Raw genomic sequence first — 24,870 nt, 5'->3', positions numbered from 1 at the left:
ACGAAGAAGAATCCAAACTGAAACAGAAATATCAAGGATATTTTAACTTGACAATACAGTCATTTAGAGAACTGGAGAAATAAATGTAAACACTTCAGCGAAATTCCTAGATTTCTGCCATATTATTATTTTGAAAAACAGCCTTAAAATAATGAATGAATGAAAGGAACATGATATTTGAAGCATTTGTGACCTTTGTCTTGATTGTAAGATCCCTGTAAAGTATCTCAACATCGTTTATAGGAAGCTAACAAGTTGAAACACCATTTCAGAAGCTGACAGTATTGTCTGTTTTACCGTAATAATAGGGTATCAGAAAATAAAGAACGTTCCCAATCACTGAATGACAATGGCAATTAAAGTCAAGAATTTTAGACATGGCTTTCCCAGCCAAAATTTAGAGCCTTTGTTACAATAATACAAAATAGACCTTAGTTTATTAACAGCATGTTAATTAGTGAGAGGTATTCCTATTGTAATCTTTAAATGAACTCTAGATTCAAAATGGACATTACCATCAAGTCGCAAGTAAGCAAAGTTTCGAAAGGCAAAGTAATCTTCCATAATAGTCATAAGGGATGTCATTTGACAGAAAAGAAGCACACGATGATTAGTGGCTCGCAACTTTGGTAGAATTCGATCAAGTAGCTCAAACTTTCCAGAAGCCCGATAAAGCTCAGCTCTGAGACAAAAAACAAAAACAAAAAATCACACAAGAATTACTTTTATTAATCCAGAAAAAGCAAAAGCAAACAGACTAAATATGGTCCGGGAGGGAGGGAGGGAGGGAGGGAGGGAGGGAGGGAGGGAGGAAGGAAGGAAGGAAGGAAGGAAGGAAGGAAGGAAGGAAGGAAGGAAGGAAGGAAGGACTAGTTTTAGAAGGAAAGATACCTTATGTCTGGAAATAATCTTTAATATATAGTTTTTATTAACAAAATGTTTAACAAAATAAACCCATAGGGCAAAATAAATAGAATAAAGAAAAATAATGAATGACGAGAAAAGAAGATAGTAAAGTAACATAAAGTAAAATAAAGATTATAAAGAAGCACCCTTCAATCTCCTTGACAGCAATTATAAATGCATTTATATTTTAACCTCTCTCTCTTCTCAGGTTGCATCAAAATTTTATTCTTTCCCTAAGCTACCCTTTCCAATCTTCAAATCCATAAATCACATTTGTCTGAAAGTTTTTTTCACCTAGCTGGTTTGGGGGGCTTCTAACAGAGTCAAACTTCAGAATTCCAATATTGAAATACTTCAGTATTCAGTACAAATAGAAGGAATGGAAATTTATATTTTATTTGTTATCCGCAGATTTTCTAAGTGTTCAAAAGACTGTTTCTTCAACACCTTCAACTATTACCTTTTGGTAGTTTGGATTTTTCTGAGGACATATTTGACCCTCTATTTTCATGCTTTACACACAATATATTATTTCTTATTCTTCTAAAATTTGTAGACATAAAAAAAGGCCATTTTCTTTGTATAATTTGAGTGTGACCTGACAAACTAATTTAAGTTTATACTTTGCAGTTAATCTCATTTTACCGAAGTGATATATTTCTGAGTAAACATATCCATAATTAACTGAAGGAATCCTGCTGTGAATCTGGATAGGTCAGCAGAAGTAACCCTTCTGAAAATATTTCATAGCGCTATCTAGCATGTGGGAGAGGGCTTTTCCTATGTGACCCCTAGACTATGGAACGTACTCCTCAGGGTGTAGGTTTGTCTCCCTAAATGTCTCACAATTTAGGAAATCCATCTCTTCCAGCCTTGAAATGTGAATTGAGTAGCATTTTGATTTTTTGATTCAAATTTTAAGTTTCTTTTGATTTTAATTGTATTATTTTATTTTTTTGTTTTTTTAGTTTGTATTGTTAATTGCTGTAAACAATTTTGGATGTTTAAAGTCAGAAACAGTCGATCAGTGCCTTAAAGTTTTCTTTACTTTCAGGGAAAAATATGAAACATATGTCTCCACTGGAAAATAAAGGAATATAATAGGGATCTAATGTGCAGTCATGCAAAATTGGAATTTTCCTCCACTTAACTGATAGATCATACAGTATCTCCAAAAGAGATACTTCCTTGCTATTACTATTGCTTCTAAATATTTAATTGGCTAAGAGTTCTAATAACTTGTTTCCCCTTAAGCTGGTTCGCATTTTACTTTTGTCTTATAACATAACTTTTTCTAATATATATGATTCTTTTGGTATTTTGATCTCTAATTATAACATCAATAAATAATGCCAATAACCCTGGGATTTATTTGGCACTTAACAGTACAGTTTATTAATTTTATTTACTTTTTTCATTTATTTATTTAAAGATTTATATTGCTGCCCATCTTAAACAACTCTGGGCGATTCAATTTCTTTTATCAATATAATATTAATTTGGTGCTTTAGAAGTGTTTGCCTATATCATGTCTTATTCTAATTTTTTATGTCAACGTATTTTCTGAATGGTTTATGTTTTAATTTGAAATAACCCCATTTATTAATACATCGGTCACAAATAAATGAAAAAAATTACCCATTGATAACACCACTGGAATAACCCAAATGTTCAGCAAAGGATTCCTGCAAAATGATAACAATGAATTATTTAGCTTTTCCATATTAAAAGTTCCCTAAAATCCATCAGAAGAAATGCTTTACAATGCATAGGACCATGTTAAAACATCTCTTCTAATAATTGAAACATCCACATCCTGTTCTAGGCTTCCACTTCGATACCCAACAAAAAACATGGACAATAAATCAAAGGGAAGTACACAAACACACAGGGACAATGGGAATCAACTTACAAAGCAGCAACATCAGCTGCAAAAAAAAAAACCCGGCTTCTGAACTGAACTGAACAGAGTACTTGTACTTATTTCTCACATTATGAAATACCATTTGAATTCTTTGCTTAGCTCTAGAAAAGAACCACTTAAAATGCATAAATTCAGCTTTCTAGTTCCAATGTTATTTAAAACAATGGATTTCAGAAGTTATATTTTTCTTAAAAATATAAAGGCATACTTAAGTTACATAAATTAGCTGGCAAGCTACATGCGATTATTAAAGTGGTGGGTTAAATAAATAACAGGCAACTAATTGATTAAATCCCAAAGGTGCTTTTTTGAGAGGCAACTGGACTTTGTTTTTCCTTGAAGACCTTTCGTTTCTCATCCAAGAAGTTTTTTCACTTCTGTAATTGATTAAATGATTGCAACTAATCATTTTCTTGGTAATCTATGAACAAATGTATGTTTCATAGAAAATAATGATTCATAACTGGACGTGTATTTGTTTGACTATGCATTTATTTATAACTTCTATTTCCGTGGCTGCCAACTACTCTAATGATTTGTACTAATACAACTTTAAGCTACAATTGCTGGGTTGTTGCAAGTGAATGCAAGGGGACATGCACTTCTGCTCTTTTTGGTTAGATGTCAAGTTGTGTATGATAACTGAACCTTGATTTTCAGTTCCTTACTCCCAAATGAGTCAAGGTTCAAAACTGGAATAAATCAAAACATATTGAATTACCACATCCTAGCTTTCAGGAAAGCAAGAAGGAAACCAGAAGTCCCATTTGCAATTACTAGTTCATTATATACCTCTGTGCAAAGCAGGAATAAACAGCAGCTCACCAACAGTAAATTAGGATAAGCCACTGAGCCAATTTTTGCTCAGTGGAATTTGCACAATGGGGGTATTTTCATATTCATGTGATTAAAAAAAGGTGTAAAATATTTCATGTCAGTCAGGATGACGAAAGCCCCTTGACTATATGAAAAAGTCAGTCATTTGATGATAGGCAGGGAATTTAATTAGTCATCATCAAAAACAAAGTTTCTCATGTCAAGTAATTGTTCAGAAATTCGAACATTTAGTTGATCTATACTGAAACTGTTTTCAAAAGATCTCACTGAAAGAATAGAAAAATTATACTTTTAAGTGTGAACAGCAACTGTGTAGAATGAAATGATAAGATTTATTTACCTCAATATGTTGGAACATATATGGGTGATTGCATATTTTCCTCAGCTGCATGATGGTATTCATGAGTGTTTTGGCTCCACCTTTTCCCTGAGGAAGTGACACAAAGGCAGTTATGAATTAATAAAATCTGAAAAAACATTGTTCGCTTAATATATGGTATATTTACCATATTACCATATTCACAGTATAGTATATGCTTGTTCTAATATGTTATCTAGAGCCTTTGAAAGAGGTGCTTTGTAACAAAAAAAATTAGTAAAAGAACACTCAACATAACTCTGTGATATTCCCAAATTGGTGAAGTTTACAGATGCTGTATTTGTGACAGCTGCTGCCAGCTGAAGGGACCATTTTATGAATCTTTTAAAGCAGCTGTGTCTTCTTCAAAATCTCATGGCTATTTTGGAATACATTCTAAAATGTATTTTTCAGACAATTACTTAGGCTTGATATTTTTTTATCCAAATTCTAAAATATCTTTTGTAACTAGTCATCTATTCGTGTTAATTCACAGTGCTGGTTGCCCTCAGTTTAAAGCATTACAGATTCCCTCCATTTTTTTTTAAATCCACCATCTGTTTGCAACAATCTAGGTCTCATATATAATGAATTCTATTTTTTTTTTTTTTTTAGTAATGTTTGGTTTTTCTCTAGTTATACTCAAGAAGGCTCAAATCATTTATTCGTTAGAATTACTTTTTTTGTATAGGGGAGTTTAGTTCTAGAAAAGACAAGATGCCAGGAGTCTTCTCACCTTCTTGTCTTTCTCCGAGCCATCAGTAAGGAGGATTCCCTTGGCTTGCATGTGGCGATACAAAATCTTCTGCAGGGCTGACATATCACACTTTATCACGTATTCAACCTTGTATAAAAACAGACAATAAATATTAAATAATGCAGCTTTTTCAAAACTTTTTAATAAATTTAAAAAGTTTTGAATTTTGATACCTCTGTATTAAAACAGAGGTGTCAAAATTACATTGTCAAGGTGTCGTCATGTGACGTATTGCAACTTTTCCCCCTTTGCTAAACTGGGCAGGGTATGGATATGGCCAGAGTGTGACGCAACTGGCCTGCGGGTTTGACAGCCCTGTATTAAAATGTCTGCGCTTTTTAATATAAAAATCATATTTACATAAAGATTTACAAAACAACCTATTCAAAGTTATAAATAAGAATGCTAGCAAAACTAGATTACACTGGTTCTCAACAACTGACTTCAGGGAAAAAATAATACAAAAAAGGTTACTTCTCTTGCTACGTCACAAATATATCGCCTGATCTATCCTATCTGTTTACTCTTACTTATTCCAAAAGTTAATTATTTTCTATATAATCAATGGAATAGTGATTGATGATCTTTGGAAGATTATTAATCCTTGAGATTATTATAATCAATAGTACTATGCTATATTCACATACTCTGGATTTCAGCTAAAAGAAGGAGCAGGAAAGTTTGCTAGAAAATGTGTAAGAATACACTAAAGACACACATATGCACACATTATGACATGGTAAATTGAACCAGTAAAGAACTCAAAAACAGTCCTCCTTTAATGACAGGAATTGGGACCAGGAATTCCATCACCGATGGCACGGCTGTAAAATATTTCCCATGTGATCCTTAGGAGTGACATCACATTGATTTTGCTGCAACTTTGAGGACCGGCTATAAGTCTCCTCATTCAGCAGCTTCATAAATTCAAATGTGACTGAACAAATGGTTGTTAACTGAGGAACTACCTATATTGTTTTTAAATGGATGGATCTAGCTCTAAATTATTTACTATTTTACATTACTTATATTATTGATAGTTAGCTAAAGAAAGATTCACAACCAAGCTCAACCTTCTGTAGTTTCAGGCAGAGTTCCAACAGAGGTATATTTTGCATTATATGGCACCTGGATTTATTACTACAAGTAATTCAACAGAGCTTCTTCTTCACAAACCTTTTCTGGTAACTGAGATTCAACCTCTTTCTTCAACCTTCTTAACAAGAAAGGTCTTAGCACTTTATGGAGACGCCGAATAATCAGAATAGTTTCCTCCTCATTTAAATCCACCTAAATGGAAAGATTAAAAAGAGAAAAAAAGCACTTTAAAAACAACACATACATATTTCATTATTTGCAACAGTATTACAAAATCAACTGTAACCATTGCAACCAATTATACGTGGGACAAACATCACGTCAATTAAAAACCGGGATCCACGAACACCAGCTGGCAATCAAACGACACGATCCCAAATCCTTAATCTCTACCCACACTGACAGCAAACAACACCAGTTCGATTGGAGCAACACAAAAATCATCAGCCACGCTACCACCCATCATACTCGTGAGTTCATCGAAGCCTGGCACTCCACAAGCAATTCCATCAACAGACGCATTGACCTACAACCAGCCTACGAACTCCTCAGAATCCAAATCAATTGCACAGCCAACCAGAGACAGCATCGACCCTCAACCAACCCATGCAAGCCCCCCCAAACAGCACTTCATCTCCCAATGAGCCTCACATGATGTAACTTCCCCATCACAAGACTCTCACTGATGACTCACAGCTGACTTATCATAAGACCTATTACAAGACCCTCACTTGATACACCCACACTGAAGCCCTTATAAACAAAAGAACATTGACATTCCCTAAACTCTGCTGAAGATGTTACCTAGCCTGGTAATGCAACATTCAGAAACCAACCTACAAGCTCAGAGAATAAACCTTCACCCCCCACACCCTCATATTTCATTAATTTTTAATGCTAACAAACACTTTAAGCCTTTTTATATACTAATACAATTTAGTAGATTAAGAGTGCATTAATTAGAAAGTTCACTGTATCAATATACTATACCAGTTGCTATGAAACAGACTGTCCATTTAATATAATGTGTTACTATAGCATTTTTAAATAAATTGCCCAGTACCCTTTCTCCAGTCATGGCAAAAGGAGCATTGAACCATTGTTCAAAAGTGCTGCAACTCTTGAAAATTGTTGGGAGGAGAAAATTAAGGAGAGCCCAAAGTTCAGGTAATTTGTTCTGCAATGGCGTTCCAGTCAAGAGAATCCTTCTTGGTGCCACATAATGAGTATTTAGCACCTGAGTCAGCTTACAGTGATGGTTCTTCATTCGATGACCTTCATCTACAATCATATATTTCCACCGAATCTATGGAAATAAAGAAACAATTGGTAGGAAACTATATTGAGATTCCAACCTATGAAATCGTTACAATTAAATACAACTGAAGCCTTCAAAACTCTTATTTCATTTCAAAGTATGCAATAATTAGTACATATTTTGCACAATATTAACAAACCGCCACTAAAACTGGAGTGCATCAAGTATACCTCATAACGTACATCATAACGTCCACCTTCAAAGGGCATATTGGATTAATACAATCCTATATAATAGACAATAGTCAATAAAGTTTAGACTGAATTTGTATGATTTTATTTTATTCATTTATTCGTCCAACTCCAACTCTGAGTGGCTTCACAAAGTTAAAAGAACAAAAGCTCAATAAAAATGAGCAACATCCATAAAATGAAAACTCAAGGGAACAAGAATCTTAGTTACAGCTAGATAGGAGCCTATCCATCCATCCTAAACCAGGTTAACCCTTAAGGGTTAAATCCTTTAACTAAAGCCTAAGAGAAAAACAGAGTTTTTCTCTTAGGCAAAGAGTGCTCTGATACAAATTTGCAAAGGGGATGCTATTCCGTAGGGATATGTGCAGTAATAGAAACATATAATGAGAGAAAATAAAAATACTGGCTTCACATCCTTTAATTAAACATTTTTATATATGCACAAAATGTAGAGTAAGTTCATCACTGAAAGAAAATTCCAGAAGGTGAATTGATACAATTTAATGCATTCAACTATATAAAAAGTATCAACCCAGTAAATTTTAGTTCACAATATAGCCTCATACGACAGAGGGCTGAAACTTGATCCATTTATTTTTACTATCGCTTTGCAAGAGAAAAGGAACAATGTAAGGAAGTGAGAAACAGAGTCAATGAATGGATGAAACCATACCCTTAATATTTTATTGAGGAATCTTGAAAATCATTATCAGGAGCTTTATGTGTCCAATAACATACATATTTAATTCCAGACAACCTTTTTAGCCTTCCCTTCATGTGCACTAACATTCTCCACAGTAAATTCAACTGATTGAACTGGCAGGAAAAATCTTTTTTAAAACTGATTTGAGAGGATTGAGAGCCTCCCAATGTTCTCTCAATGCAAATGTAGGAAGAGAAGGAAGTGCAAAAAAGCGGATTACAGGTAGTCCTCGACTTATGGTCACAATTGAGCCCAAAATGTCTGTTGCTAAGTGAGACAGTTGTTAAGTGAATTTTGCTCCATTTTACAACTTTTCTTGCCAGACTTGTTAAGTGAATCACTGCAGTTGTTAGGTGAGTAACATGGTTATTAAATGAAGCTGGCTTCTCTATTGACTTTGCTTGTTAGAAGGTTGCAAAAGGCAATCACATGATCCTGGGACACTGTGACCGTCATAAATATGAACCACTTCCCAAGCATTTAAATTCTGATCATGTGACCATGAGGATTCTGCAATGGTCTTAAGTGTGAAAAACGGTCATAGGTCACTTTTTTCAGTGATGTCGTAACTTTTCACTAAATGATTTTTTGTAAGTTGAGAAATATCTGTATTTTGTGGGGTGCATTGATAGTCTATTTACAAAGTGCCTATATTGGGTCTCAGAAAGGGAAAAAAAATAGCTTGAAATTTTTGGAAGCTTACTAAAGCAAACACCTCTCATTAAAAAATGTACACATTCTGAAATGCAGCAAAGTGAATTGAAGAAAGATATAACAAATTACAATGGATTCCATTATTTAATTACCTTTACTTTAACAAAATAATTCTGGGAAGTACTGAAGTATTTTCCAAAGAAGGACTCCCATGTTTTAGTGTCTATTCAGTTACCGTGTCTTAATGCATAAATGAAATGAACGGTACAAATTTCAATCTGGTCTCTGTTATCTTTCCACATCTGGAAAATGTTAACAAAGCCTGATTCTCTTTTCCCCCCTTTCGCTGCATTCATCTCTGCTCAGAAACAAAGAACCGGAGAAGAGCTGCAGATAAAAATGGAATAGCAGGGTTCCCAGGTAAATGGGATTCAGCAGAGGGATGAGGAGGTGGCTATTCTGCTTGACAAAGAGCAACGGTGTGGAATTTATGGGATCCACAGGTAGCAAAATCTTTTCCCTCACCAGCAATCCTGAAAGGACTCAGCAGGAACAGAGACAGTGAATGGGATGGGAAAAGGCAAAAGCAATTCAGAAAAGCACAGAACTTTTAAAGACAATAGCAATTATGGATATTGTACCTGGACCCTTCAGGTTTGGTATAATTCTTGCTAACTGGGAGTGGAGGAAGCCAAAAAAGAAAAGAAAAGAAAAGCTAGCCATCAAGAAAAGTCCCAAATATAATAGTACCTTAGCAAGAATGTGTTTGTCCTTTATGATGTATTCATAAGTAGTCAAAAGAACGTTAAATTTCCCACTACGTAGCTGAGGTACAAGCGATCGGCGCATAGCAGGTGTACCCTGAAAAAAAAAGGAAAAGAAAAAAAATTGCATCAAGATGTTGTTCACTAAAAAAGAATAGTTGTGAAGTGGATTAAAAAAAAGGGAAGCACAGCGTGCCTAATATATTATTAATATTTCCAGTCCATTCAAGAGAAAGCCATAGACAAAAAGAAACGTGGATTGAATCTTTACAAATGAATTCAATAGGTCTGCTGTAAGGAGGAAAAACTAAGTTCCTCCTGTCTTTCGTTGACAGAACCCCTCAATGAATCTTTTCATCAGCAAGTGATACCCCGTTGATAAACAGCAACTGGAAAAGCATTGCTCAGATAGCGGTCTCATGCTGCAGTCAATCTCATGCCTGTCTCTCCAGCCTGTTTTATAACAGCAACTGTAACTAAAGTACTCCGGTGTGGACTAATTCATTATAGGTAGATTGCCATGCTACAATCTGGTATCTACATTATTTATATTTAAAAAAAGAATATACTAATGCATTGTAATTACGATCGCGATTATTTGGAACAGAACATATTGGAATGAGTATTCGTAATTTTCTTATGCATTTCAATTCCTGAAAGTACTTGTGAGATGTTACAAATCAGGGGACAGAGTTCTATAGAACAGCCAACACTTTACGATTGAATAAAATTGCTCAGTGAATCTGAAGTTACATCTTTACATTCATATATCAAATATCCAAACCTTGTAAGAAATTTTCACCACAGAAGGGGCCCATTTGTCAAATTCATATGTCCAGTTGGATAAAGTCCTATATAAAAGATTAAGATTGCAAAGTATATTAAAACTGCATCAAACAAAATTCTGCAACCCGATTTTAACAAAATGAAACCTGTAAACCATGTTGCACCTCTTCACTTTAACAGTAGATTGCTCTCCCATCATGTCAAAAGTGCTGTCTGGGTTTCAGATCAGAACTTGACCATATTTCTGAAACCTTATTATACGCGTACATAAACTTGTCTAGTCTGTATCCACCAAACTGATTTTTAGTGGATTTTATGAATTTCAATTTCACTTTTAAGGACCTGTTCACAAAACTGAAAGAAGCAATGACATAACATATATTCCTATTGTATTTTTATGCTTAGATCCTTGCTTCCCAGTTCTCTTTAAAAGGCAGAAACCCCAAGTCACACATACAGAAAATGTGCACACTGGTCCTATATAGTCAACATACAAATAAAGCAAAGTGGATGAATTGGGTGTCTTAATACATATACTAACACCCCCAGCAGTATTCCTATTTGCATGGAATAGATCAGTACATATTTAATGCAAAGATCAAAAGTATTTTGACAAATGAAGAAATTTGAAAATGTATTAGGTTAAAAAAAAAAAAAACCAGAGTCAAGCCTAGGGAAGAAATTTTTATTTTACTTTTCTTGATATTTCTATTTCTTTATTTCAAAGACAGATAATTTGCAATTCTACTACTTTCTCTCCACCAATGGATACACCAAACGTATGCCTAATTGTTCAATAATATAATTGCTGCAGCCTCAATAACCATAATATGGTTCACTGACAAGTTATTTACTCTGATGCAGAATCTGAGCTGATATGTTTGATTTGGGAGGCAGGGAAGGCTATAAAACAAAACCTGCAGACATATTGCAGAACATGTATAAACAGATATCTGACTTTAAAGTGGCATTGCTGATTTTAATTAAAATCACTGGCCTTAACAAGAATCTTTTCGAAGTTAAGAAGAAGATAACTGAGCAAAACGGAGTTTAAGCATTTCTGTCAAATCCTATTTTATACTAACACTGGATTAACCGCAAAGATGGATTAGTTAAGGAAGAAAAATGATAATCACTACAATCACCAAATGAGCAGCATTGCAATTCCACAATTCTCATTCAGCCTAAGTTCACTGGGAATTTGTAGAGCTGGAGCTCCAGGACATCCAAAAATTGTGGCTGGTGGAAGCCAAAAGATTTAAGCAACTCTCCAGAAGAATGTGAGAATCCTCAAAGGAGGACATTTTGGAATCTAAAAGGGCATCCTATGCAACCAATCTCAGCTAAAAAACACATTTTCCGCCTTGTGAATCACAATAGGGGCTAGCTAGGGGGACTAAAAGATACAATAAATTTCAACTGCTCTAAGCCATCTGTCCCAAAGGTGCTTTTTCAGGAGGCAACTGGACGTCCTTGTTTTTTCTTTGAAGACGTTTTGCTTCTCACCCAAGAAGCTTCTTCAGCTCTTACAGGATAGTGGAGAATGGAAGGATTTATATTTCTTGCATATAGCTGGTAATTTGCATCCTTTTAGACCTCTAAGCCATTTGATTTCCAATCTCACAGAATCCATATGTAAGGAAGGAAAGCAATCAAAGATTAAATCTGTAACATGCAGGCAGCATACTCCTGGTGTGTGCTTTATCCAGTCATTAAAGGTAAAGAAAAAAAGGTACACGTTGTTAATGAACCAATCACAGAAAATATCATTAGGAAGAATCTGCCTACTTACGAGAGGGGAACAATGATGAGATAGGGTCCATTAAGCCTTTTATGATCCATCAGGTAAGTGATGAGTGCTATCGTCTGTATGGTCTTTCCTAGCCCCATTTCGTCAGCTAAAATTCCATTCAAATTGTTATTATATAAGGAAACCATCCATTCCAGGCCCTGGACCTGAAATACAATAAAATCCCCTCGGTTATCCGTAACAGTTATATTTTATTATTTTAACATCTCTGCTTTGGAGTTGAGTGCCTTGGTGCTGACAATAAGTAGCATAATAATAAAGAAAACATCAAAAATCTCCCATACAAGAATCACTGCTGCTACATATTCCATGTATAGTAGTAGTGGTATTCTTTTGCTCTGAAAACCAATCTCTGTTTTAGGCAGTGTTAAATATTAATACTGCTCATATTGTGACATAGCTCAAGTTTTTAGCAGTCAGTACAAGCTTCAAATTTATATTTTCACGGTGCTATAGATCTATTTGATAGCATTTAGAGCAATAAAGTACATTTCCTAATCACCAACTTGCACATTACAATGAAATTGTCCTGAATATTGTTTGAAAATAAATTATGAATGATAAATTGATTCAATATTGCAGTGTTGCAATAAAACACAGTTAATTTAACATTTTAACTGGTAGAAGTAGTGAGCAAAACACTGCAGCTAAATGAAGTGGATTTAGAAAATAACAATTAGTCCAATACAAAGTCAGACTTCAGAAAATATGTTCTCGCATACTTCCCTAGTTTGATTTTCCATTCATGTTTCCCAGAAGAGCTAAGCAATTTTCAAACCAAGAGCTGCACTTGGCATTTGAACAGTGTACTAGAAGTTGCCCTCCAAAAGGGGACAATCCAAAAAATAAAAATGATATCCCAGGTCATTGGGTAGGACTCGATTGGTAGATAAAAATGCCACATCCAGTCTGAACACCAGATAATAACATTAAAAAAAAACCAAATGATTTATTACCTATTTAAATTTAATGAAAATTAACTGAAATGTTGTATGTTATAATCATACCTCATGCATTTCATAATTTTTCTCACCCATCTGACTAAAAATGCCATTTTTGGAAGAGCTCCATCAAGGAGTTCTAAGGCTGCCTGGGAACCTGTGGATTTAGCTGGTGCACCTTTTACATATCCTATCGGTCTATTTTATTGTTTAGATTCAATTCAGATTGTGATTGCACATCACAATCTGAAAGTTTGTGCTAAACTTTATATCTCTGAAAACACAGCAAAACATAGTCGGAGCAATTTAGCAACTGGGACAGATTATATTCACCGAAGTGAATATGAAGAGAATGCCATCATGCAATTGTATAGCATGTTGCCAGTTCAAGCCCCGAAAATCCCAGACAAAACTTTTATATTCAGTCTTGATAACAGCAGTCTAATGGAGCATTACCTTTGCTTAGTAAAGCAGTTTTCTGAATTCCGATATTTTTGATATTACAGTTATGACTGATAGAGCAACTATAATGCCAATCTGCAGTAATGCTACTCACTGGCTTTATTAACTGCTGCTTCAACAATAATAGGTGAAAACTTTTTTTAAAAAAAAATTAGCTAAACAAAAGATTAGCACTGGTATCAGTGTAAAATGTTTGTTTATAAGAACAGCCTTAGGAAACTGGAGGAAAAGCTGGACAATTGAATAAAGATTCCTCAGCCCACAGAAGGAGAGGAGGTGTCAAAGGCACTTCAGAAGGGACCCTCCCTAGTTTTCCAGAGAGTAAAAGAAAAGGATGGGAGAAATATTTTCAGATTTGCAAGATTCTATTAATTCAACCTTACAATATGATACAACTTCTTTAGCAATTTATGTTCAGATGGAAAGAAACATCTGTTTGTAGCATCACTAGGCATATATAATGCCTATGCTTCTTGTATAGCAATAGCACTTAAGACTTATATAGTGCTTTACAGCCCTCTCTAAGCCGTTTACAGAGTCAGCATATTGTCCACAACAATTTGGGTCCTCATTTTATCCACCTCGGAAGGATGGAAGGCTGTTCCTGTACCAAATCAAAGATTATGGATATCCAAGAAAGAAGAACGGGGATAAGCTTGAGCCTGGTCCATAACATACTTTGCATGATACCTGGGCTGAAATCTGCATGTTATATATATATTGTTGCACAAAATGATTTTTGGCATGCTACTAGGCCAGAAGTATGAATTCATACAAGCATCGCTATAAGAAGAATGGGCACTGAAGCTCTGACCAGTTTTCCAAGGAATTGTCAAAGGCAAAATGTTTTCAAACCCTGTCCTAATAAAAACTTAATAAATAAAGGAAGTCTTACTATCGGTCAAAGTTGAGACTTACGCGGGCAATTCAGTGGAGAAAGGGGCAGTATCTGGTATGCTTCAAAATATGGACCAGACAATGGAGAAAGGGAGTCATGTTTTTTATTGTGTTATATGTCCTAAAATATTCAAGGGTAGAATTCAAGAATCGGGCCATATCTAAACAGAATGATTTGGTAAATCTGAAATAGTCCAGCTTTTTAAAGGAGACTAATTATGGTACAGTTTAAGGATCCGTGGCACGAAGCTCCTGTTGGAGCAATTTCCAGCTAGTATGCTTACCTGGTAATGTTTCAGGGTGCCGTTGATAAGAAGAGAGGACTGCTTATCCACTCTCTCAGCGATTGCATGAGCCACTGTATAGTAAGACTGAGAGCCTCTTGCACTGTACTGCATGCTGTATTCGTCATCCACATCTTGTTTGGCTGTCCTATAAAGCAAGGAATGGTTTATTTTTAATTTCGCATTGATGACTTGTTTGCCATTTTATTTCTTAAAACGTGCAGAAATCCGATCTAGAAAGGGGAGCATGCTAAATGCTTTGCTTTCTCTGCTCTCCCAAATTACTCACTCGATGATTTGCTTAGCGTCTTTTTCTGAAACATCTTCAGTGTTGGGATCCAGATGTATCTTTTCATCTAATTCTTGTCTACTTGATTCATCTTCATCTTCCTGCAAGGTTGAGGGGAAAGAACAACAACCCTTGAAGTCAATCCCACATGAAATGTTTATCAGCAAGAACTCCAAAGGCCGACTACAATTTTCCATTATGTTTTGCTTCCCTCCCCAATTTCCTCTCCCTCGTAAAACAAGAAACTGCCCCACTGAGATTTATAGAGAAGTAGCTTTTGTTAGTAAAAAAAAAAAAAAAAGTTTAGCCTGATTATAGGAAATTGGTTTTATAATTTTGCAATATGAATAAATAAGTTTGCAACATACCAGTTCTGATGCTTTTAAAATAACCAATGGAGGTGAACATTCTGTTTTGTGGGATTGTTTTTTTTAAAAATTATTCTGACTTTATTTTTATTAATAACGTAAGGTGGCAAACATAATACTCTTTCCTCTTCCTATTGGAAAAACAATTTCCCTGTGAAGTAGATTGGGCTGAGAGAGAGTAACTGGCCCAAAGTCACCCAGCCAATTTTTCATGCTAAAGGCAGGACTAGAACTCAGAACTAGTCCAAGTCACTGCACATGACACCAGCAGAATATCTGACATGTATTCCATGTGTGGTATTTCTCACACAGTTTTTCCACTATATATACCTCAGGTGAATTAAACCTTTTCTACTTTTAACCATAATTGGGAAGAATTCAGAGCTTTGTAGGTGGGATAGGTCTCATCTATTGCTCTTCTTGTCTCCTTAGTCCCTAAAATAAATTATTCTGCTGGGTCAGAACCATAAGCCTCTGTAATGGACAGGAAGGATTAGCAAATATAAGACTGGGACATTGAGATCCCAAAGCAAAAGCCAAAAAAAAAAAAGGATACAGTATATAAATCTTACATATTTAATAAAAACTCAAAGCACTTGCCCTTGTGTTGCTCTATAGCCGTGATGGCAAACCTATGGTATGCGTGCCACAGGTGGCACACGGAGCCATATCTCTGGGCACGCAAGCGTTGCCCTACCTCAGCTCCAGTGTGCATGTGCGTGCTGGCCAGCTAATTTTCGGGCCTTCCAGGCCCACCGGAAGTCAGGAAATGGGCTGTTTCCGGTCTCCGGAGGGCCCCCGGGGGGCGGGGAAGGCCATTTTTGCCCTCCCCAGGCTCCAAGAAAGCCTCTGGGAGGGTGAAAAATGGGCCTACCGGGCCCGCCGTGCCAAACGGGCACATTGAATTATGGGTGTGGTCACACACATGTGCTCCCCCCTGCACTCCCCCCCACCGCTTTTGGCACACGGTGGCAAAAATGTTAGCCATCACTGTTCTATAGCAAAGCATATTTACTTCCCTAGCTATTACTGGCAGTAGTTTTAATGGCAGTTTTAAAAATTACTGAATACATCCTTGGCTGCTAACATCACAAAGCAAAAACAAAAAAGCCTCCCCCCCTCAAAAAAAAAAAATCCTCACACACTACTCCACTTCTAAACCATTTAATGAGAAACTGATTAAAATATAATAGTTTTCAGACAAGCTGTATAAAGGAAAAAATATCCAAGAAGACGTATTACCGATTATATTAAAAATTAACAATCTATATCCATTTTGATGAACTGCAATATCTTTAAAACTAAACCCATATTACATACTGTGATTAACAACCATCAGTAATCAAAAAGAAATCTGGCATCCTTCATTGCTTAAAGATTTATGACTAGGTATTTTTCCAGTTAGTTAATTAGGTTATAGTACAGTAATTTACGACCGAATTGAAACATTTTATTTAGACAAGAAAAGTCACACAAATTAGTATTATTATGGCTTATTATTGTTATGCTACAAGGAAACTGGGAGACTGGATGATACACGGTGGATTTTATTTTAATTAGGTTCTTTGTTTCTTTATTTATTGGCATTTCTATTCCTGCTCTAAATTATATAACCTCATGGCAAATTAAAACAGTAAATTAAAATAATATATAACACACAATAATAAAATAAATAAACCTGATCATTCATAAAACCAAAGAAATAAATATGATGCCTAAATAAACTGACCATGGACACCATCAACTTGGAGAACTTCTAACTATTAAATTCCCTATGGAACAGCCGCTTTCCAGAAGAATTGTGTTTGTTTGTGATAGTGGTGAATATCTATAGCTTGGGTGTAAGATGAGGGTGGAGGTTCGTTCTCTGAGCTTGTGGATTGGTTTCTGAATGTTTTGTTACTAGGCTAGGTAACATCTTCAGCGGAATAGAGGGGATGTCAGTGTCGGTGTTTTTCTGCTTATAAGGGCTTTGTGCGGTCACAAGACCTACCGACCACACAAAGCCCTTATAAGCAGAAGAACACATACACTAGCCTGGTAATGAAACATTCATTCTACAAGCTTAGAGAATGAACCTCCACCCTCAATTGTGTTTGCACTGTTTAGCCTCAGTAGGCAGATTGTGTAAACTGGAGTTCATGACTAAGAAACATTACGCTTGGGCCCTCCAGCCTCAGCCTTACAGATATTGGGGATAGATAACCAGGATAAACTAATGCAATGAGTTCTACCTGAGGCTACCTTTGAATATTATTCCGTAGCTACCACTGATACAAAACATAGCTGCCACACCATACCACACAGAATGGCTCTACCTGGAAAAGGTAGTTTTGAAGATACCTTGGATCCAGGACAATGAAGAGCTGTAAAAGCACTCTGAATGGTACCCTGAAGCCCTCTGGCAACCGAGAGCGGCCACTGTCAATGAAGCTGGATGAAGATGCTCTCATCCCTTAGCATGTAGGCAGCTGAGTTTTCTACCAATTGTAGCTTTTTAGTGTTTGCAAAGGTAACTCTCCATGTACAATACACTGTGGTAGTCTATTCAGGTACTTATTTCGCAGTATTACAGAGTTGTACCTATAACTTCAATAGTTAAGATTAATTTTTTGCATGCTTATTTTTACTGTGTTATCAAAAAATATTCTTCTAGATAAAGAGCTACATCAAGAGAGAGTGTTCACTTACATCTTCTTCATATTCTGAGCCACTTTCATCTTCACTGTCTGACCTGGGAGCAACTTCATAGCTGATCAGGAAGAAGCAGGTGAAACAGTATGAGTAAGGGAACTCCTTCAAAATAGCAACCCTTTAAAAATATTTCTAAGAAAAAATTATTTCAGAGAAGTACAAAAATAACATTAAAAATATTTAAAAAATCAAGTATGGGAGAAATCATTCATCGACTTCCAGAGGAAACAAATTGGCTCACAGTGCTAAAATTATTGCTCCACAATAACTAGTCACAATGGGCAGAGCTTACTTACATCCATTGTGTTCTGCTCAAAAATGTGCTAAGAGTTGACTTTTCTCAGAAAAATGCACCCCTCCATAAGTAAATATTTAAGAAAGATCCATAGAAGCTTGTGCATTTAGAAATAAATAGATTTTAATAAACATATAGTAGTAAAGCTGCATATTAAAGCACGTTGCAGATAACAAAAGCTGCAAATTTTTGAGCAAACAGTGACCAAACACAATACAAGAGCGATGGTGGCACAGTGGTTAGAGTGCAGTACTGCAGGCTACTTCTGCTGATCACTAGCTGCCAGTAGTTTGACAGATCAAATCTCACCAGGCTCAAGGTTGACTCAGCCTTCCATCCTTCCAAGGTCGGTAAAATGAGGACCCAGATTGTTGGGGGCAATATGCTGACTCTGTAAACCGCTTAGAGAGGGCTGTAAAGCACTATGAAGCGGTATATAAGTCGAAGTGCTATTGCTATTGCTATACATAAAAAAACCTACAATGCTAATATGGATGGGGTTTAGAACCATTTACATATGTGTAAATTAAAATAAAAAATCTGCAAATACTTAGGCTGCATGACTGTAATGCAAAAGCATTGGGTTATGCATTAGGAGGTAAACATTACTTACCCTGGGTTCATTTCTAACCAAGCATCCAATTGACTTGCTTTAGGAGCTTCTGGTCCAAGGAGAACTTTGCCTGTTTCTGTATGAGTTACCTTGACCGGGAGATCGCTCATCTGACTGCTCTCATCTATGAGCTAAATATTAAGGAGAAGCATATATTTGAATTTGTGTAGAGAATAGGATTCTGTGAGACAAAGAGTGAAAATAGGTTCTAGTAAATTCAAAGTTCTTAATATCACACCATTTATTTATTTAGCCCCACGCCGAGAACCCCAAATTAGGAAGGATTTAAGAGAAAAAAAATGTGCCTACTCAAAAAAGACTTGGGACTTACTCCCTTTCAAACTAAACCCTGTATAATTTATGTTATCACATGATGCATCCTGACTGGAGGTACCCCATGTGCAACCCTGAATCTTCATAAAGTATGTAGCTTGATGAGGGAGAAAGTATGCCAGGTCACACAGTAACATAGATAGATAAAGAAATTAAACAGTTTATATTTCGGCAGAAACACTGTCATAACTTTAAATGTCTTCAATGCTTAATGATAAAGGAGATAGGTTTAATAGGGTAAGTTTAAAGGTTAGAACTGCTTTGCTGCCTTGTTGTGGAAGGGAGTGCTCCTGGAAGAGGTGAGCAAAGAGCATCAGGAATGGATGCCAGGAGTTATACTCCCAGTAGTATGAACTCAGTGTGAACTCATCCCATCTGTTCAGATAAAGGAAGCAGGCATCTATATCAAGGACTATAGCAGGCATCAAGAAATCAAGGACCACTTGGAAGAAGACAAATGGCAGATTATGGGCCCCTCAGACTGGAGGTCGCTAAAGGCCTTTTAGAGTACTACAGACAGTCCCTGACTTATGACTGATCATTTAGCAACAGTTCAAAGTTATAAGAAACCTCCTAAAAGGGATGTAAAACCTGGTTTCCAAGTTTTGACATCAGACCCCCTCCTGCATTCATGTGACTGCATTTTGGGCGCTTAGCAAGTGGTCCGCATTTGCAGTGCCCATGATTTACAGTTTCTGGCAAAACACAGGCCCATAGTGAACACTGGGTTCACTTAACAACCACTGCAAAAAAAAAAAAAAAAAGAGGCCAGTTGCATGGTGACCTGTTTTATGAGCATCATGGGTTTTGCTAGGACTATCTGTAATAATGTTTAGGATGTGGCTAAATTAAAGCTTTTGCACTGTCTAGTCGCTGCTATTACCATGAAAGAAAAGAAAACATGAAGCTGCAAATGGAATTATAGTTTGAACTTGGAATGTAGAAAGCATGAAGATGGGAAAGCTCAAATCGGTGAAAAATGAAATGAACAAACTACACATTGACATCTTGGACATCTGCAAATTGACATTGATAGGAATTGACATTTTAAAAGGAGCCTTGGTAGTACAGTGGTTTAATGCACCCTGTAATAAAAACACAGCTGCCTGCAATTTCTGCAGGTTCGAATCTTACCAGGCTCAAGGTTGACTCAGCCTTCCATCCTTTCTAAGGTAGGTTAAATGAGGACCCAGTTTGTGGGGGCAATAAGTTGACTTTGTATAAATATACAAAAGTATGAAGGCTATTGCTTAACGCATTGTAAGCCGCCCTGAGTCTCCGGAGAAGGGCAGCATATAAATTAAAATAAAATAAATAAAAATAAATAAATAAATCAGAAGATCATACTGTTTACTACTCAGGACAAAAAAAATAAAATAAAAAGAAATTTCATAGCCAGGAAGGATATAGCAAAAATAGCGCTTGGATAGGCTACACCCAAGTAACATCAGTAAGTTTTCATAGTTAATCCTTTAATATTACAGTTATTCAGGTTTAAATCTGAACCACTGATGCAGACAAAGAAAAAAAGTGTAGGTGTTTTATGGTCAAATTCAATCTGAAATTGACAGAATAGGCAAGCAAGATCTGGAAACAATCTGCAGTTTGGAGATTGCAATGCCAAAGTTAAAATAGTAAGGAGGAAAACATGGCTGTCTTGTTCAGCCTAGGAAACAGAAATGAAGAAGTAAAGTGAATTATCTGTTTTTGCCAATTTAATGATGCCTTTATTATTAATAAATTCTTCAGACAACAAAACAACAGTTATGTACATGGTTATCGCCAGAAGGAGCACACAGAAATCAAGGTACAAGGAAATAAAAGAACTCAGTTATAACAACAAAGACATCATCAAAGGCTGTGAAACAGACCATGTGAACTGCTTATGTGCAAGTTCCAAATCAAAGTAAAGCCGAAGAACAAAGCCAACCAGTTTCCAAGACATGAGCTTGACCACAGATGCATCATTTTCAATAACAACATTGGGAACTTCAACGAAGGCCTGAAGCACATTTATAGGAAGCCAAGGAATGAAATCTAAGACGTCAAGAATGAATATGAAAAGAGACTGCCAAATACCAAGAAACAGAAGAAATCAAACTGGATATCAGAACAGATGGTGAACACTGCCAGGAAGAGAAGAGAAGCCAAGAAAGACAAAGATCTCAGGAAGGAAATTAACAAAGAATTTCAGAGAACTGTTAAAAGAGACAAAGGAGCTGTATTACAATTTTGGTAGAGAAATATAATGTGGAGAGAGACCAAAAACAAGGGAAGTCCTTTGAAAGATGTCTGAAGGAGCTTCCAACCTTAAATTGGACACCAATGAATAGATAGTGACCAATCCAAAGAGGAACAAACAGATGGAAGTAGTACACTGAAACTGAGTGTAACCAGATGTCAACATCTAAAAATACTTTGGAAGATATTCTGAATTTATAAGAACTTCTAATGGCAGAAGATGAAATTAGCACTACAGCAATCACCAAGCTGGAAAGCTACAGGAACTGATGGAATATCTACAGAAATATTACAAGCAACAGAAGAATCAATAATGGTTGTAACCAAACTATGCCAGCAAATCTGGACAAAAGCTGGACATTGGCCAACAAATTAGAAGAGTTACCAGTAGCAAAGAAAGGAGATTTACGTGATTGCATAAAATTCTCTATTTCACATGTTAGCAAAGTACTTGTTAGGATCATCTAATCATACAATCTTGCTCAGAAAAGGGAATACCAGATGTTCAAGCTGGTTTTAGAAAAGACAGAGGACCAAGATTCATTATTGCTGATGCACCCTGGATAATTGAGAAAGCCAAAGAATGCGCAAAATAAATTGACATGTAGTTCATCCATTCTAGAAAGGCCTTGAATGAATCAATCCGAATTGTGGAATGTCTTCAAGAAACTGGGATTCCTAGAATATATTATTATCTTCATATGGAACGTACACAAAGGATAGGGACACACCAACCAAATAGAAAAGTGGCTCCAGCTTGGCAAAAGGATGAGAAGGTACTCAGCTCCTTCCTTCCTTCCTTCCTTCCTTCCTTCCTTCCTTCCTTCCTTCCTTCCTTCCTTCCTTCCTTCCTTCCTTCTTCCCTCCCTCCCTCCCCATCTCCTTTTATTCTTTATTCAATCTATATGCTGAATATATAATGAGGGAAACAGTACTGGAAGAAGATTTTAAGATTGGATAACATCAATAACCTGCCCTATGTTGATGACGCTACTTTGATAACTGAAAATGCAAATGATGTACAAAATCAAGGAACACAGGAAAAAACATGAGATTACATGTTGTCCTCCTTAAAATAAGGAAGACTACACTAATGTTAATTGTAAAATAATCAACCTGTGAAGTGACTAGATACTGAACTAGTGGACCATTTTTGCTTTTTAAAATCAACTATCAACATTAACAATTTAAAAAATGCCATATGCTAGGATTGGGTAAGGTTTTCCCTGTGCACATTCTATGGAAGTGGAAGTTGGATTTTGAAAGCAAGACACTTTTGGATTTTGGTGTTGGAGAAGACTCTTGAGAATAACAGGAAAACAAACAAATAGATCGTAGAATAAATCAATCCAAAATTCTCCCTTGGGAGAATGTTGTTTTGGAAATAATGTTTTCAAAATATGACAGGCTCAAACTGTCATATTTTGGAAACATTATGCAAAGAATAAGCTTCCTTAAGAATGCTAGGACCATTAATAATGTTAATAACGCTAGGACAAGTGGAAGGAAAAAGAAAATGATCAGCAGCATGGTGGATGAACCGAATTACAACAGCAATATGAATTACAACAGCAATATGATTGCAACATTGAGAGATATAATAGGCCGGGTTGAGAACAGATCATGTTGAAGAAAGTTTATCTATGCAGTTGCTAAGAGTCTATCTTAACTTGATGGCACTTCATCAATTCAACCCTATGAGCTTACTATTGACCTTTAAGTTAGTCTCACTGATTTCAGTGAGACTTTCTAAGGAAACATGCAATGTCTTTGACTGCAGTGGGATTACTTTCAGATATAACTGTACACCAGATTATCTCAATGGCTTATAAAAACATCTCAGTCATTTTAAGTAATCTTGGAGCAAAGTTTCAAATAATAATGTGTGTCATATTTCTAGCATAAGACATCAGCATAGAAACTTTATGGTTATTATAGTGCATTCTAGCACGCTCATTAGTGAGATAGCTCATTAAGTAGAAGTGTACTCATTAAAAACTTCAATTAGATGTGTTGGACAAAGTGTCTTGCATTAAACCAATTTACTAGACATCTTATTGCATATGACAAAAGAAAGCATACGGTAAATCTACTAATGTAAATGTGCCTGATTAGATAGACTGTAATAATCCAATTTACTGATGAAGGGCAAAGCTAAAACTGTGTTTTTCATGTTGCAAAAGCAAAATATTTTGTAGCTGATTCCAAAATATAATTTTAAATGATGCCAACTGTATGGATGTTAATATGAAATATACTATTACCTAGCCTATATAACTGTAACCTCCAAATTATATATTAAGAAATCATGATCATTAGGATTTTCTTTAAAGTTTTCCTTATTTATGCTGCATCTATATAAATGGTAACCTCAAGCTTCAATCTATCATTTACAATCAATAGAAGGCAACATCTATGCAATTAAGCTAATGTTAATTTACATCCATCTTTTTCTACATTCTAACCTTGTATTTACAACCTCCTTTAAATATGATGAGGGAGGAAAATAATGATATCAAAAATACATACAATTTTAAAATAAATACAGCATATACAAGGCTAGACATAGTAAGTAAAACTGAATATACAAGATGCTTCTGCGGATGAGAAATTAAAGGCAAGTTAGTTTTCTCAGTTCTCACTTCCCCTTGCAAATCCAATAAAGAGCATGTTAGATGAGAAAGTGATTCCAAGGCCAAGGGAGAACTATATGGATTGAAGTTCCTTTGTTGAAGAACTTTTTAAATTTAGGATCTTATTTTGTATAATTGGTTTTACTACTATTGACAAAAGATGTTACATAGAGGCTTCATTATCTGTAACATAATTTATAAACAGGATTATTGCTTTCTAAAAATATCTATAATTCATGCTGAGGAAAATAGTTCTTTGTGTTAACCTTGTTGCCCCACTGCTCCCAAATTTATTGAAATATAAAATGTGACATTTTGTTTAGCATTATAGTAAAAGTAACAGCTAACACTTTTGAAATGCTTCCTCAGAGGAAAATAGAATTCTTACTTCTCCATCAGGACCAAGTCCAGATCCTATTCCTTCCATGTTGTCTTCTACCTTCTGAAATAAAAACACATGGATAGTTAATATTTCAGCAGAAGTTCTGTTTAAAAATATTTAAATTGTAATTTTCTTAGGTGATGGCGGAAAGCAAATGCCCCAGTTGAGAAGATGGCTCAAGGGGCGATTAGCTTGGACTTTTGCTACACAAACTGAAGAGGGCAAGGTCTAACTCCATCCCCACCCCACCCCAAAAATTGAGCCTTATCTAGTCTTTCCCAGCTGAAAGATGCCAGTCTGAGTAGATTCCTGTGAAATGGTCACAGAAA

At 35.8% G+C, this 24,870-nt stretch overlaps 1 protein-coding gene across 9 annotated transcripts in view; it reads right to left on the bottom strand.

Moving 5' to 3' along the window:
* Positions 1-24,870, bottom strand: part of SMARCA2 (SWI/SNF related BAF chromatin remodeling complex subunit ATPase 2) — a 121,484-nt gene that overhangs the window by 48,115 nt on the left and 48,499 nt on the right. For all 9 annotated transcript variants that reach the window (XM_034410314.2, XM_087886182.1, XM_034410313.3 and 6 more), the window contains exons 11-24: positions 24,548-24,601; positions 18,953-19,083; positions 18,042-18,102; positions 14,983-15,083; positions 14,694-14,841; positions 12,092-12,255; positions 10,298-10,364; positions 9,500-9,610; positions 6,944-7,186; positions 5,959-6,072; positions 4,762-4,869; positions 4,008-4,094; positions 2,545-2,591; positions 516-682 (exon numbers count right to left, since the gene is read on the bottom strand). In XM_034410314.2, coding sequence (XP_034266205.1) covers positions 516-682; positions 2,545-2,591; positions 4,008-4,094; positions 4,762-4,869; positions 5,959-6,072; positions 6,944-7,186; positions 9,500-9,610; positions 10,298-10,364; positions 12,092-12,255; positions 14,694-14,841; positions 14,983-15,083; positions 18,042-18,102; positions 18,953-19,083; positions 24,548-24,601 — 1,603 coding nt within the window. The remainder of the gene's footprint in view (positions 1-515; positions 683-2,544; positions 2,592-4,007; positions 4,095-4,761; positions 4,870-5,958; positions 6,073-6,943; positions 7,187-9,499; positions 9,611-10,297; positions 10,365-12,091; positions 12,256-14,693; positions 14,842-14,982; positions 15,084-18,041; positions 18,103-18,952; positions 19,084-24,547; positions 24,602-24,870) is intronic.

Source organism: Pantherophis guttatus, chromosome 2 (assembly GCF_059756535.1).
Source record: "Pantherophis guttatus breed Tessera chromosome 2, ASM5975653v1, whole genome shotgun sequence".
In the NCBI taxonomy this organism is placed as follows: Eukaryota; Metazoa; Chordata; class Lepidosauria; order Squamata; family Colubridae; genus Pantherophis; species Pantherophis guttatus.
The sequence above is the reverse complement of the archived record's forward strand: the minus strand, read 5'-3'. Positions and strand labels throughout refer to the sequence as shown.